Source organism: Thamnophis elegans, chromosome 3 (genome assembly GCF_009769535.1).
Source record: "Thamnophis elegans isolate rThaEle1 chromosome 3, rThaEle1.pri, whole genome shotgun sequence".
NCBI classification, from domain to species: Eukaryota; Metazoa; Chordata; class Lepidosauria; order Squamata; family Colubridae; genus Thamnophis; species Thamnophis elegans.
This window is the reverse complement of record NC_045543.1, coordinates 1540323-1557606: the sequence shown is the minus strand read 5'-3', so window position 1 is coordinate 1557606 and position 17284 is coordinate 1540323. Positions and strand designations below refer to the sequence as shown.

The window sequence follows — 17284 nt, the reverse complement described above, 5'->3', positions numbered from 1 at the left end:
GGATTAATCAGAAAATGCAAGAATGTTTGTATATTGCAATCCCTAAGTTAAAAATGAATTGCATTCTTAGCTTTCTCTTTAACTCAAATTTCTACTTAAGTTGGAACTCGTACTTACAAATGGACTGTCTATTACTAAAAATGGTGGACGTTCTCCTTTGAGCCAATGAACCACTGAATGTTTTCATGAACAGCTGAAAAAAAGGCTTTAGATATTATATATTTATATTTAAAATGTGCAGCTTCGGTGTCCAGGAACACATTGAGAGGCACCAGCCGTTCGTCGATAGGAGAAGGAGAACACTGCCATTTTTAGTAATGACAGCTTGTTCATAAATACAAGATGCTTCTAAATTAACCCAGTTCTTAATCCAGGGACTGCCTGTATTTAATCCCAGAATGTAAATAAAATGCAAGACATATATGCTTTAAACCAAGGATCAAATACTGTGTATTTTTTAAAAAAAGAAAGAGTTGGTTTATGCAACAATAGGACAGTAGATTAACAGAATTACGCCAATTTATTTTGATGATAATCTTGTGAATTAGCAAACGAAGCCCTGTCCAGTGGCAGGGGCTCTCTGTTGAAGAGTTTTCTTAGCCCACATGGAAGTGGAGGAACATGGAGATTTTAGAATGCACGTCAGACGTGGGTTCCTACCAGTTCGCACCTATTCGGTAGAACTGGTTCATCAAATCTACCGAACCGGTTAGAAGAGGTTCCACCAGTGGACCCAGAAAGCAGGCCACACCTACAGAAGAGGGTCCAAACTTTTTTGAAACCCACCACTGGTGGGTGTGTAATGTCCCACAGTTATCTACGCATTAATAATGATCTAGTAATATTTCCTTATACATTTTAGGGACCCTTCCTTACATAATCGGTGTTTTATTTCATACTTTTGGATTTCTAATTTCTGTTTCCATTAGTTAGCAATTGCTAAAACCAATCCCACGTGAAAAAGTATTCAAAGCCTTCTTGATTTTAATTGTCAATTTATTTATTTCTGCACATCGTAATATTTATTCATTTACATATCTCTGTTTTTCCCCTGTTGTGCAAAGACAATTCCAGCAGCTGCTAACATGTGTAAAATTAAATATATATTATACTCCCTTTCAAATAGCCAACAAAATATTTCTGGTTTTAATTCCATATCTTGCTTTACGATTGCTTCTAACCACTAACTTCTGAATAGCCACTTGGACCGACCTATGTACTAATTCATAATTTCATATCCGGTCACATGGGTGGCGAACCACTCCCACAAAGGAGGCCACACCCACAGAGTAGGTTCCAACAATTTTTGAAACCCACCACTGATGCACATCTAATAGCTGCATTTAGCTTGGACAATCACAAATTGTTGTAAGATTGAATAAAAGCACAGTACTTTGCTTAGATGATTTCAAAGCACTGTCCATTCTTAGCCCAGCCTACCTCCCGTAAGCACTGAGGAGACCACAGAATATAGTAAGTGTCTTTTGGACTTAGCTCTGCCTACTGTAAATGGTTCTCCAAGACTGACTGCAGGGCTACTTCTGGAATTCAGAGCTTCTGATAGTTTATTATCCGCTGCTCTTTTACCCCTGCCAGTCAGTGATTAGCTGCCCAAACCAGTCGGTTATTTTATCATCTTCAGGAGTGCAACCTGCACGATCACACCATTTCAAATATGTAGGTAAGAAGGAGCAGTTAGCAGAAATTCAGCATGGGTACTTGCATCTCAATCCATTTCTTGACCCCGGGCGAATACTCCTTTTTAATTCACAACACAAGTTATGGACAAGTTATTATACATCTGCCGCTGCGTGTCATTTGCTGGGGAGAAGATGGGAGGAGATCAACTATCCAGCAAGCTATTCAAATTCAAATTTAATGAATTTATATGCCGCCCAATCCCGAAGGACTCCGGGCGGCTTACAGAATAAAACTCTAAAAAAGATAAAAATTAAAAATAAGGAAAGAGAAAACAGATTAAAAAGGGAACACATCATGCATTCAATCTAGGCGGGGCTGGACCTCATTCATGAGGTCAACAGCCCCAGGCCTGCCGGAATAGCCAGGTTTTAGTAGCCTTTCGGAAGGCCGAGAGAGTGGGAAGGGTCCGGATCTCTGGGGGTAGATCATTCCATAGGGTCAGAGCAGCTACAGAGAAGGCCCTCCCCCGGGGGAGTCACCAGCCGGCATTGTCTGGTCGATGGCACCCGGAGAAGGCCCATCCTGTGAGATCTTATCGGCCGTTGGGAGGTATGCGGCAGAAGACGGTCTCGAAGGTATCCGGGTCCTAGGCCATGTAGGGCTTTAAAGGTGATAACCAGCACCTTGAAGCGCGTTCGGAGACCGATAGGGAGCCAGTGCAGCTCGCGGAGGATAGGTAATGTAAAGGAATATAGCCATTACATAGCAGCAGTGCTGATTTCAACTTTCAGCTACTGATAGTGATTTTTCTTTTATCGAGGATGAGGTGATGAATAGCTTTCTTTGAATGGAGGTAAATATATATATAAATTCAGTAGCAGGTTTTCTTCTAGGTAAACATGAGAAATGGACAGCTTCCTTAGGGACATACTCCCTCGACAAGGGCATTTCTGGCTTGTCAATCTTTTGAATGTACATATAAATAAATGATTGAACAACTGTTTTGAAAGTCTTGAAATATAAATGGGGACTGCTCCATGAACCAAGCTTCTTGCTGGCGGTATCTATAATGTTTAGTACTTCTGGCCTTTGAGGGTCAAGTGTTTGGAAGGTGTGGTTGTGGCCAAGCACAAGGGAAGACTTTTCAATTACATGTTTAAGAAAGGGGAGAAGTTCCCCCTAAAGGAAAAGTATCTTATTCCTCCACATTCTTCCCAGTCAAAATGCCCATTTTTGGAGTACAGAACCAAGACTTCTACTTTGTTAGAGACATAGACAGACAGAAAGACAGACAGACACTGCAACCTCTATATGTAGTCAGGGGTTGCCAGCTAGGCAATTATATCTAGGTCTATACGTTTATGTCTATATATTTATATATCTACATCTATCTTCTTTTAAAACAAAGTGCAAAGCCCATTGGTAGCCAGGACATCTGGGAAGAGAGAATACTGCCTTTAAGGCTTCTTCCCATCAGTCGTGATATTGAGGAATGATGGGCACAACTTAGAAGATAATAGGAGCTATGTAGGCCAGTTGTCATGGCCAGCCCTATTGTCCATGAATTTCTCTAAGTCTGACTTTTGGTGATTTCATGAACACAGCCACAATTAGATGCGCCCAGCTTTGAGCCAGGAGTGACTCTGCTTAACTTTTTGAGATCAGCCAAGTCGGGCCTGGTTTCTGTTTAAAATCTCCTCACTGCAGTGGCGATCCCTATATCTGACAGAGTTCAATCCTGGAGTCATGGATTACACAGAACAATGCTTTTGTTCATTGATCCTGTATCTGCACATGTTTAGCTGCAATATAGAACCTGACTTTCTAACACTGTGTGAAAGGGGGAAAAAATCTTATCCATTTTTCCATGCCACACATGATTTTAAACGCCTTTTCGCACAGACTAGGCCTCCTCCGGATCCCATCTGCCAGCCAATGTCGGCTGGCGACTCCCCGGGGGAGAGCCTTCTCTGTTGCAGCTCCGGCCCTCTGGAACGAGCTCCCCGTGGAGATCCATACCCTTACTACTCTCCCGGCCTTCCGCAAAGCCACGAAGACCTGGCTGCTCCGGCAGGCTGGGGGGCTGTTGAAATAGTCAGCCCCACTGTAACTATGAATGTTGTGTATTTTAAATTGTTGTTTGTCTATTGTCTATTTATCCCCTTCCTTTGTTTATTGTAAGCTGCCCGGAGTCCTTCGGGAGTGGGCGGCATACAAGACCAATAAATTCAATTCAAAATTCAATTCAATTTTTCCATATCACCCCTTCCATTATTTTCCTCAAATGGGAACACCCCAAGTCTAGGATGTTGGTTTTTTTTTTGGATTGATCTTTTCTACCTCTGCATCTATAATAACTTTTCAAAAATGCAGTAATAAGAAAGTGAATTAAATGCAAAAGAGCGCAGAGGGTATTCCGTTTGTTTATGCTTTAAAAACCGAAGGTTGGTTAAAAAGTGTTTGTCCTTGTAGTGGACAAACAGGGAAAATGCACGGCCTTGGTGAAGAAGAAATATTTACTGTGTTCCTCGTCTCCACTCTAAAGCTGGGTGTCTGGATAATCCATAAAACTATTAAATGCAGGGAATAAAATTACCTTGCCACACCACTGCCTAAAATCTCTGGCCGAAGAGGAAGAAGATAGAGACAGAAGAAGTTGCATTTTGTGGAAGGCAGGAGCTCTGAAGGTTAATAAGCAGAACGTTTCCTCAGCTCCTCGTAGCTGACATTAATTCAAGACGCCTTCTGTTCATATTGCATTTATTTTACCAAGGAGTTCTGGCTCTTGCCACAATAATGTGCAACCAGTTGCTCTGTGTGCAAAACTTGTTTTCTTTATGGGGAAAAATGCAACCTAACATTGCTTAGTAGAAAAGGAAGAGAGATTCCCCCCCGCCCCTAAATTTTCCCTTGCCATTCCCATAGCACTATATCCCTACAATTCTAGAATATATTTTGAAGAAAGAAGGATTTAATGTTGCTACCCCTGTTACTTACCCATGAACTGGAATCCAATCAGGAGCCACCTCAGCTAAAATCAATGAAATAAATAAAGCGTTTACACTGGCTCCTTGGGTGAAATGTTTCTTGAAATGTTTTTATCTAGCCAGTAATACTTTGGATTTGGCAAATTTAGGAGGTTCATTCTTAGCTAAACCACAATTCCTTCTACCCTGCAAAGCTTGCTTTGATTAAAATGAAATCCACAGGCAGCAAAATAAGGATGGCGCCCAAGCCATCGATCTCTAATAAAAGATAGATTATGTCCATTCTACGCTGCTCCCCTGAATGCTCTCATACATGAAGTCACCATTGTGGCACACTCTCAAAGAAGATTGCATGGGACTTATTAAAGTACTGCTTATAGTTTAATTAGCTAATAATTTCTGCTGATCGGGAGATATAAGGCACTGAGTACCAATCTCTCTGATTGCCAAGATTACTGATACTGTAGCTCTCCAATCAAGAGCACTGCATCCTTCTTTCTTTCTAGGCACTGTAGAAAATCCGGACATCTTCAAGTTGCCAAGGTTGAGAAACACTGGTCTAGAGTATAGCTGGTTTTTCTGATGGTGGGGCTTATTTTTAACAACGACATCATCAACAGCTTAAAAGTTAGCCTCCAAACCTTGTTCACAAACAGATACCATACCTATTTTTCCACCGTGGCACGACATAAGTGCGAACGTCAAAATCGCGGCGATAAAATCGCGGAGCTAAAGCCGCGACGTCATCACCGAGCGTCATCACCGCCGCGACAACAGCGCGGCAACAGAAGGGCGCTTTAAAACAGCGCCGCGGCAGAAAGCCGACTTCATTTAAGGTAAGCGTTAGGATTAGGTTTAGGGGTTTGTTTTAGGGTTAGGGTTAGGGTTAGGTTTAGGGTTAGGTTTAGGGTACTGAGTGCTTGGGAATGCACGATTTTGCCCTCCGCGATTATGTCATCGCAGTAGGGTCGCGTTTTTCCTTAGCGCTTAAAACGGCGCGAATTAGTCTTCGCGTTTATGTCTCCGCGCAGAAGGGCTTCGCGGATTTGTGGTGGAACCTTTTTCCACAGCACCTAGAAAAATTGAGGAATGGGATGAAAAGAGTTCTCTTGTGTATTATATCATTGGGAATAATTCTCTTCACTTTCCTGAGGTACTCTGAGTGACCAACTACGTCTTTTCCATTGAAATACCAGTCAAATTCCAAGAACGCGGATCCAGGCATACCTTTTCTTACTGTGTGATAGAACCATTGTCAATTACCATGAAATGATATTGTAATATTAAAAACTTTAAGTGAAATTAAAAGATTGGCATCCCCTTTAGATGGGCATCTAAACATAAGCCTGGTATCATTTTAGAGAAGCCGGGGTGGTGCAGTGGTTAAATGCAGCACTGCAGGCTACTTCAGCTGACTGCAGTTCTGCAGTTCGGCGGTTCAAATCTCACCGGCTCAGGGTTGACTCAGCCTTCCATCCTTCCGAGGTGGGTAAAATGAGGACCCGGATTGTTGTTGGGGGCAATATGCTGACTCTGTAAACCGCTTAGAGAGGGCTGAAAGCCCTATGAAGCGGTATATAAGTCTAACTGCTATTGTTAACTGCTATTGCTATTGCTATTTGCCAATCCTTGAAGAGAAGTGGTGCCTCCTCTCTTTTAAAAGCATTTAACAATCAAACATTAAAATTTGTCGCTTGATTAAGCAACTAAAAGGTGCTCCTGATTTAAGTGTTTTTAAGGTAATTAACCAACTCACTAAATGACTAAACACTACAGCTGTAATTCAAGTATATGTAATCTAGAAGTATAGGCTTGTCTTACCATTGGCTTGATAATCTTGCAGAGAGTATACCAATTATACTTCAAATGATTAAGCTGACTATGCCTCTTTAGTGTGGCAGAGAAAAGGACAAAAAGACTATGCTCCACAAACAGACTATTTTAAAACAACTGTTATTTACAAAGAGACACAATGGCTCAGCGGTTAAGACACCGAGCTTGTCGATCCGAAAGGTCGGCAGTTTGGCGGTTCGAATCCCTAGCGCCGTATAATGGAGTGAGCTCCCGTTACTTGTCCCAGCTTCAGCCAACCTAGCAGTTCGAAAGCACGTGAAAATGCAAGTAGAAAAATAGGAACCACCTTTGGTGGGAAGGGAACAGCGTTCCAGGCGCCTTCGGCATTGAGTCATGCCGGCCACATGACCACGGAGAGATCTTCGGACAGTGCTGGCTCCTTGGCTTCGAAACGGAGATGAGCACTGCTCCCTAAAGTCGGGAACGACTAGCACATATGTGGGAGGGGAACATTCACCTTTTATTCACCTAAACACTGTTCTTTTGGAAGCAGGAACCATGTGCCACAATAATCCCTGAAAGGCCGAAATCAATTCATAGTTTCTGCTTTTACATTCCTTTCTTCCACTCGTCAACATCTCTCCGGCTGAACGCCTGCTAGACTACACTCCAGCCCAATACCAGTCCTTAAGTGATCCTAGCTGGATTTAGGAATACATTTTTCACAAAAGTGAACTGGAGAAAAAAAAATTAACATCTAAGCTTCAGCTTTGGCTAGCTAGAAGACAATCCCCTACTAAGCTAGCTCTCCAGAACAAAAATATATTGATTTATGTTAGGAAGAGCAGTGGTCCAAATGAAAAATAAACAGCGAAACCAAAGTAAAACACCTAAATCCCCAAGTGGCTCTACTAAAGGCTATGCGATACCTTTTTCTTCCCCCAGAGATAATTGTCTAGGTAAAGCCTACAGCTAAGTACTCAATGGAAAGGATGCACACATTTTCTCTTAAATCTATAGGCAAATCTTTACATTTTACGAAGCAAAAATGGATGCTAAGAAAACTTTAAAGAAAACAATAGGAGGGATGTGCTGCAGGTTTGTACTGGTATAAAGTCTGTAGCATATACAATAGGAAGGATGTACTAGTGTAAAGTCTGTAGCATATAAATAGATTTAAAATATAAAATGCAAAGTATATTCTTCAGAAAGCAATCGTTTTAGCATACGCTGCCACAAAGTGTATCCTGAAGAAGTAAAAAAATCTGAACACATTGGTAAAAACATTAAAGTCAATAGAGTCTTTTTTTTCCCTGCAAAAAAAAAAAAAAACAAGAGATCTGGATCCCAAGACATCGTGAGAACTAAAATAGCATAAATTACAATAAGGAGATTGCAGAGAAACTAAATATATCGAGTGAATATGTTTATATGCACACAGCATTATCCTTGTGAGAGATGTAAGCTAAATACTCAGGCTTTGCACAATTATTGCTCTGGGATGATGCATGAAATCAAAGACAAATGTCTAGTGCTCATAGATCAGCATCAGCAAATCATCTGCAAAGTCTAACTGAGGATAATAAGCTTTAACAAGGGTTCAGCAAACGGAGCTTGCTTACTTGATTCTCTGATGATGAGAAGAAATGATGCGGCTTCTCTACCATCCTTTCCAATCATCCCTATCTTCTAATGAGATCACTAATAATAAAGGCTGAAACCTTCTGGAAGGCAGGAAGCTACGATTCTCAAACCAGACAGCACTGTTATATAAGCATGCGACGAAAGAGAGGTGAAATATTTGTTGATTTGGGAAGGCAGGAAGAAAAACCTTAGGATTTAAATCCTGGAGCAATATATGCAATATATGCTACATACATACATACATACATACATACATACATACATACACACACACACACACACACACACACATCCATCTCTCTATCTCTCTATCGATATATAGATGTATGCCATACAAGCACGCACGCACACACACACACACCTTGACTGCTGTCAACTGCGACACACAAACACACACACACATATATACACCTTCATCCTTCCTTGCATTGAAATTATTTATATAGCCACATTAATCTGTGAAGTGCCTGTTCTTAGCAAGCTATAAAATATGGAGCAGCATCATTTCCAGTGAGCTGGGATTTATTTCCATGCTGGGGAGGGAAGTCTGCCAGTGTTTTAGAGTGAGGAAAAAACAGGCTTAGTGACACAACGGCATCGAGGACACAGCCGTCCCATGCCTCATCCTTGCACAGAAGCCCAGGGAGACGTTCTTTTCTATGGAGATTCTCAGTCCCCAAAGTGCTTTTCAAAAGGAAACTGGACTTTCTTAGATTCCCACCCCCCTTTGAAAACATTTCTCTTCTCATCCCAAGAGTTCCCATTTTGGAGAGAGGGGGCCACTGGTTTGAACGAGGGGTCGAAGAGGCCATCTATGTTAAAACCGAAGAGAGGGGGAAAGGACACGACACCACCCGTCTCCTGTGTACAATAGCAATAGCAGTTAGACTTATATACCGCTTCATAGGGATTTCAGCCCTCTCTAAGCGGTTTTACAGAGTCAGCATATCGCCCCCAACAATCCGATAGATAGATAGATAGATAGATAGATAGATAGATAGATAGATGATAGATAGATAGATAGATAGGAAGATAGCAATAGCAGTTAGACTTATATACTGCTTCATAGGGCTTTCAGCCTTCTCTAAGCGGTTTACAGAGTCAGCATATCTCCCCCACAGTCTGGGTCCTCATTTCACCCACCTCGGAAGGATGGAAGGCTGAGTCAACCTTGAGCCGGTGAGATTTGAACCGCTGAACTGCAGATAACAGTCAGCTGAAGTGGCCTGCAGTGCTGCACTCTAACCACTGCGCCACCTCGGCTCCAACATGGCCTCAGGAGCGGCTCTCTTCATTCTCCCGAGTCTGGTTTTTGTTTCACAGGACACATTTGGTCAGCTTCATTTTCTCTTCTTCTTCTCTCTCTGCCAACCCGCACAGCAGCAAAGACCAATAAGGGTGAACAGGCGGCAATGTGAATTTAATGATAAATAAATGAAGGACATACAGAAATACAACATGTTTCCTTCTTTCCGTGCCTAACGTGTCACTCTTTAAAAATTAAACACTTTCTCTGAACTCTCTTGCAAGATTTCTCCTACACAATTAAAAAAAAAAATCTCTCTCACACAGACGAAAATAAAACCAATAAGCAAAGCTTCCCTGTAAATATTCAGCATTCTTCTACCAACCTTAATAATTAGAAAAGCATCCCTGAAGGCCATTGAATATGTCCCTGAACTGCTGAATAAAATAAAAACTCTGCTGTTTTCCTCCACAGCCGAGTGTAGCAGTCTTCTCCCCAACAGAGAAGAAGGTCCCACAGAGCCTGATTTGCAGCACCCTAATATTATGTTTCCTGAAATCTGAAATAGTTGATTTGCTGTTGTCCAATTCTAATTTCTTTTCCTCAAAGGAGGAAGAAAAGAAAGCAGGAGGCCTCTGGGAAGGGGAAGCCACTCTTATCCCCACCCTCAACATAACCCCCAAATCCACAAAAAACACTGCAGATCTTTTTGCTATTTTTTTAAAAAAAATCTCAGTCACATAATAAGGAAGCGAGCAATTCGGAAGGTTTAAGAAGTGTAGTACACAAAAGCCTTTGAAGAGTATTCGGAGACTTCAGCTCGTCCAGAACGCAGCCGCGCGAGCGATTGTAGGTACACCTCGGTACACCCACGTTACACCTATCCTCTGCGAGCTGCACTGGTTACCGTTTGGTCTCCGGATACGCTTCAAGGCGCTACTCGTTACTTATAAAGCCCTTCATGATATTGGACCTGGGTACTTGAGTGACCGCCTGCTGCCAATCACCTCCAATAGACCTATTAGATCCCACAGACTAGGCCTCCTCCGAATCCCATCTACCCTCCCTCCATTACTTAGCCTACAACAAACCACTAATTACTCCCAAAGCAGCAACAAAACAGCTGACTGGCCTAGGATAAAAGGATTGCATTGACCTTCTGAGTCCCTAAATCAGTGTTTCCTCAATCGTGGCAACTTGAAGATGTCTGGACTTCAACTCCCAGAATTCCCCAGCCAGCAAATGCTGGCTGGGGAATTCTGGGAGTTGAAGTCCGGACATCTTCCAGTTGCCAAGGTTGAGAAACACTTCCCTAAATAGTCCATGGTTCAGTAAAAATGATCAGCCAGAAAGGAGAGGACCACTCATGCTCCCAGTAGCAAGGATGGGTAGTCCTTGACTTACAACTATTCCTTTAATGACTGTTTAAAGTTACAACGGCGTTGAAAAAGGTGGCCAATACAGGTTTTTCATACTTTCAAACCATTGCAATATCCCCATGGTCACGCGATCAAACTTTGGATGCTTGGCAACTGGCATGTATTTATGATCGCTGCAGTGCGCTGGATCATGTGATCATTGTTGGGACCTTCCGAGAAGCAAAGTCAACAGGGAAGCCAGGTCCACTTAAAAAATCCGTGTTACTAATGTAACAGCTGCAGTGATTCACTTAACGTTTGTGGTTAAGAAAGCTCGCAAGATGGGGCAAAACTCACTTAACAACTGTCTTGCTGAGCAATGCAATTGTGGTTTGTAATTCGAGGACTACCTGTAGTTGAACTTGAAAGTACTCTGAAGAGAAATGCTGATGATCACCTAGAACAGTGTTTCTCAACCTTGGCCACTTGAAGATGTCTGGACTTCAACACCCAGAATTCCCCAGCCAGCATTCGCTGGCTGGGGAATTCTGGGAGTTGATGTCCAGACATCTTTAAGTAGCCAAGGTTGAGAAACACTGACCTAGAACATTCTGGAGGCCTTGGAACTGGGGTAGCTTGGAGATGGTCCAGTTTGGTTGAAATCTGCCTCTCTCTCCTAAGCATCTGTGCAACTACATTTTGGTGTGGCTGAAGCTCCTCAATGTACAAGTGACTGTCCTCACTCCGCTCTGAGGAAGGCCACCCTTAATGCTGTCTTAGCTGTACAGGCCCTTCACTCGACCCCAGAACTGTAGCCAGGAGAACCCCAAACCCAAGAACCTGCTCCTCAAGGAGGAGCATAACCATATCCAAAGGCAAGGCCGAAACCGGCCGATTTCCGAATTAAGAGCTGTTCCATCTTGGGTTGAATCTCTGTCTTTTCACCAGGATTTAACAACCTCCAGGATTTCTCCCATTTGGTTTAGGGGGGAGAGATATAAGTAGGCCTCATGTGCATATTGATGACACTTTACCCAAATCAGTGGATGACTTTACCCAAAGGCTCTCCTATAAGGACGAGATGAAATATTGGGGGGGGGGGGGGGGGGGGGGGGTCTTTTAATACACTAAAACATCAATGGAAGATTAAAAGAAATAGCAATAGCAGTTAGACTTATATACCGCTTCATAGGGCTTTCAGCCCTCTCTAAGCGGTTTACAGAGTCAGCATATTGCCCCCAACAATCTGGGTCCTCATTTTACCCACTTCGGAAGGATGGAAGGCTGAGTCAACCTTGAGCCGGTGAGATTAGAACCGCTGAACTGCAGATAACAGTCAGCTGTAGTGGCCTGCAGTACTGCACCCTAACCACTGCGCCACCTCGGCTCTCATGTCCATGATGTGGATAGAGGGTGCTAGAAACTCAGATTCACTCAGTGAAATTTACTGTTTGCCATTCTGTGTATGGTCCTGAAATCAGGTGAAAACAAAATTGAATAACCAGAACTCGTATTATGGTTATCAGCCAGGCTAAAAAGAAAAGGCATTATTATAAGAAGCTAGAAAAGACGAGCTCCCTTTAGGCTTTCCCCCAAATGTTCAAGTACCATTGCATAATATTTCCATACGTATGGTTGAAATTTGATGTTTGTTCTGAGCAAAGCTATAAATGAATCTTTCCCAATCTGGGCTCCAGGATTTGATTCTCAGAATTCCTCAGTCAACACTTCCAAACATTGAGTGAAAATACTTCATGGGCTGTGTAAAGAAATATTTACCTTCGTGCAGATTGTTTTCATATTGTGTAGTCTATCAAGTGACTCCTGAGGATTTCCAAGATATTGTTGAAGTTCTGCATGCAAAATCCTCATGGAAAATGGAACCATGGACCCTAAAATAACAAAATACGCGAGTTACGACTCCCCAGCCATCACAATTTCTTTATAACGGCAGTTAGAGAGAATCTCTATTTTAATCAGCGTGAATTGGGGCGGAATTATTGCATTGGGATTGTTTATCAGGTCTTTTTCCTGTGGCTGAATGCTGGACTAGGGAAAGTCAGTGAATATAATCTGATTTCAGCAAAGCTCTTGATAAGGTCCCACATATCATTCTTCCTGACGAGCTATCATAGTGTGATTTCGATGACACTTCAGTAAGGTGGTTTACAACAACTGCCTGACTGCCGACAGAGAGTCAGAATTAACGATACTATGCTGAGTTGGAAAGTTGTAACTAGTGAGGTTCCATAAGGATCAATTCCAAGGCTATATTAATGACTGCGAAGATGGTAATGGGGGGCTTCTTATTAGTTTTCTGGGTGACATAAAATTGGGAAGGTTCTGGCCAACATCCCAGCATGGCAGTCTAGTCTAACAGGACAAAAGACTGGACCGAGAGGGAGAAAATTAACAGGGAAGGTCCCTCAACAGGGAGAAATGAAAACTATCACACTTCAGAAAAATACAGGACACATATGCAAGACGGGGTACTCATGGCGTGGTCAGTGACAAGTTGAACACAAGTCAGCACTGTGAGACAGTTGCTAGCTATAAGGGCTGCTGTTACTTGGTGCTGAATTAGCAGGCAGAGGTTGTGTCAAAGCCACAAGATGCCATTATTCCTCTCCGTTCAGTATTGATGGAACCACACATTTACATACAAATCTGACAGGTAGAAAGGATTCAGAAAAGGGCAAATAATGGTAGTATATATAGGGGCTTTTGAAGACCTGCTTTATGAATAGCAATAGCAGTTAGACTTATATACCGCTTCATAGGGCTTTCAGCCCTCTCTAAGTGGTTTACAGAGTCAGCATATCGCCCCCAACAACAATCCGGGTCCTCATTTTACCCACCTCGGAAGGATGGAAGGCTGAGTCAACCCTGAGCCGGTGAGATTTGAACAGCCGAACTGCAGAACTGCAGTCAGCTGAAGGAGCCTGCAGTGTTGCATTTAACCACTGCGCCACCTTGGCTCTTATAAGGCTTACCAAGGACATGATATGCATGTCCAATTCTGATTTTATGGATACAACCCAAAATATACAGTAGTTCTAAATTTCACATATACATGGAATCTAGGACTTCCAGTTCTTGTAATCTATATCAGCATTCCTCAATCTTTATGGCTTGGTGGTCCGGCCGGGTGTGTGTGTGTGTGTGTGTGTGTGTGTGTGTGTGTCAACCGGACCCATGCAGCGGGTCACATGCTCGACCTCGTATTCCTCTCGGAGCAGTGGATGTGTGATCTTGGTCTGAGGGGTAATGAGATCATACCCCTGTCGTGGTCAGACCATTGCCTACTGAGGCTCGACTTCCGGAGGCCAAACCCCCACCGTAGGGAGGAGGAACCGACCAGGTGGTTCCGCCCCAGGCGACTTATGGACCCTCAGAGGTTCCAGACGGAGCTTGGGGTTATTCCTGATACCCTCGCCCACAGTTCGGCGGAGACTCTGGCTGCCGCCTGGTACTCGGCGGCGTCGGAGTCTCTCGACCGGATTGCGCCACTACGGCCCCTCCGGGTCAGTGGATCCCGGAGAGTTCCCTGGTTCACCGAGGAACTCCGGGAGAAGAAACGCCGGAGGAGATGCCTAGAGCACCAGTGGAGGTCGGATAAGTCCGAGGCAAACCGAGCACTCTTAACCACCTGCACCAAGGACTATGTTCGAGCATTAAGATCTGCAAAAAGATCATATATTTCTTCCTTGGTTGCGTCCGCCGAGTCACGCCCAGCCGCCCTGTTCAGGATAACCCGCTCCCTCCTTAATAGGAGGGATGCGGGAGACCCCTTGCAGGGTAGGGCTGAGGATTATGCTCAATTCTTGGCGGACAAAGTAGCTCGGTTTCGATCGGACTTGGACTCCACCGCAGTAGATCCAGCTGAGACACAGGAGGATCATCTGCCACATCAACTCTGGGTTGAGTTCCAGGAAGTTGCCTCTGGGGATGTGGACAAGGCCATCCGAGCTGTAAGTGCCTCCACTTGTATTCTGGACCCGTGTCCCTCCTGGCTGGTGGCTAACAGCAGGGAGGTGACACATGGCTGGATCCAGGCGGTTGTCACCGCCTCCCTTCGGGAGGGGCACTTCCCCGCCGTATTCAAAACGGCGGTGGTGAGACCCCTCCTAAAGAAACCATCGTTAGATCCAGCCATCTTAAACAACTTTCGTCCTGTCTCCAACCTTCCCTTTATCGGGAAGGTTGTTGAGAAGGTGGTGGCCTTTCAGCTTCGACGGGCCTTGGAGGAAGCTAGCTATCTTGACCCCTTCCAGTCCGGCTTCAGACCTGGTTACAGCACAGAAACCGCTTTGGTCGCATTGACCGATGATCTCTGGAGGGCCAGAGATGGAGGCTATGCGTCCATCCTGGTTCTCCTTGACCTCTCAGCGGCTTTCGATACCATCGACCATGGTATCCTTCTGCGACGACTGCGGGAGGTGGGAGTGGGAGGCACTGTTCTGCGGTGGTTCTCCTCCTACCTCTCGGACAGGTCGCAGTCGGTGTTAGTCGGGGGGCAGAGATCGTCCCTGAGGCCCCTAACATGTGGGGTACCCCAGGGTTCGGTCTTATCCCCCCTACTATTTAACATATACATGAAACCGCTGGGCGAGATCATTCGGAGGCACGGGATAAAATACCATCAATATGCGGACGATACGCAATTGTATCTGTCCGCCCCGTGCCAACTCAATGAAGCGGTGGACGTGATGAACCAGGGTCTGGAGGCCGTTAAGGACTGGATGAGTGCTAACAAACTGGTGCTCAACCCGGATAAAACCGAGTGGCTGTTGTGTTTCCCCCCCAATAATTTGGCTAATACACCAACGCTTAGGCTGGGGGGTCAAATTTTATACCCCTCAGATAGGGTCCGCAACTTAGGAGTCCTCCTGGATCCACAGCTGACTTTTGACCATCAGCTGTCAGCTGTGACCAGGGGGGCATTTGCCCAGGTTCGCCTGGTCCGCCAGTTGCGGCCCTACCTAGATCGGGGGGCCCTCACAACAGTCACTCGAGCCCTTGTGATCTCCAGACTGGAATACTGCAATGGGCTCTACATGGGGTTGCCCCTGAAGTGCATCCGGCGACTACAGCTAGTCCAAAATGCAGCCGCGCGAGTGATAGTGGGCGCACCTCGGTTCGCCCACGTTACACCTGTCCTCCGCGAGCTGCACTGGCTGCCTGTTGGTCTCCGGGTGCGCTTCAGGATACTAATGACCACCTTTAAAGCACTCCATGGTAGTGGATCTGGGTACTTGAGAGACCGCCTTCTGCCGATTACCTCCCTAAACCGACCAATTAGATCGCACAGACTAGGCCTCCTCCGTATTCCATCAGCCGGTCAATGCCGACTGGCGACTACACGGAGGAGAGCCTTCTCTGCTGCTGCCCCGACCCTATGGAACGAGCTCCCCATGGAGATCCGCACCCTCACCACGATCCAGACCTTCCGCGCAGCCCTCAAGATCTGGCTCTCCCAGCAGGCCTGGGGATAGGTTTCCAATCACCCGCCCGAGTGTTTGATTGCTGAATGAAAGTTGTGTTTTATCATTTTTCTTTTGTTCACTAATTGTTTGTTTTGACCTTGCACTTCCCCTCCCCTGTGGTTGTAAGCCGCCCTGAGTCCCCTCAGGGAAAAGGGCGGCATATAAATCCCAATAAACCTCTAAACCTCTAAACTGTGAAAGTGGTGGGACGGCATGCACGCATGAAGCTCAATTTGCACGTTGCCCACCACTCATGCAAGTTCAGCTGCGCATGGACGTGTTCTGGCCTCCCACTTGTGTGGCTCAGTTCTGAATGGACCACAGCCAAGGTGGCGCAGTGGTTAGGGTGCAGTACTGCAGGCCACTTCAGCTGACTGTTATCTGCAGTTCAGCAGTTCAAATCTCACCGGCTCAAGGTTGACTCAGCCTTCCATCCTTCCGAGGTGGGTGAAATGAGGACCCAGACTGTGGGGGTGATATGCTGACTCTGTAAACCACTTAGAGAGGGCTGAAAGCCCTATGAAGTGGTATATAAGTCTAACTGCTATTGCTATTGCTATAGTGAGCTGTGGCTTGGGAGTTGGGAATTCCTGATCTATATTATCCTCCAGAATTATTAAGCTCTTGAAATGTATAAGATTCATCACCGATAAAGTTCATAATTCTTTAGAAACAAAGATAGTTTCACCCATTATGATTTTTTCCTCACATCCCTTTCTGTTGTTTATTTCTTACGGAAAGCTTTTGCAACCAAAATATAAACCCTGAGGCTTAAAAAGCAAGCAAAAAAAATTCCTTCATCCAGCTAAAGATCAAGGCTTTAATATCACACATGTAATAAGCTACACATTATTAATTTTGTATTTAGTGAGACTATGGCCTTAGAATATTTATAAGCAGAGCTTAATTGGATTTACTTACAAGTATGTATATTTTAGAATATTCTAAATGCCACAGCTATTTTAAAGTGTACTGGAGCCTTGATATTTAGGCTAACTTTAATCACCCGCTGACCTCTAATCAATGCTGACTACTTTCCAATTCAACGTTATTCTGGCAAGAATAGTTAAAGGGGAGGAGAGTATTGTTTTTGGCTCCACTCTTCCTCAAAGTATAACTGAAATCCCT

At 44.4% G+C, this 17284-nt stretch overlaps 1 protein-coding gene across 2 annotated transcripts in view; it reads right to left on the bottom strand.

The window, feature by feature from the left end:
* Positions 1-17284, bottom strand: part of TRAPPC12 (trafficking protein particle complex 12) — an 87678-nt gene that overhangs the window by 29186 nt on the left and 41208 nt on the right. For both annotated transcript variants that reach the window (XM_032212785.1, XM_032212786.1), the window contains exon 8: positions 12450-12562. In XM_032212785.1, the coding sequence (XP_032068676.1) occupies positions 12450-12562 (113 nt within the window). The remainder of the gene's footprint in view (positions 1-12449; positions 12563-17284) is intronic.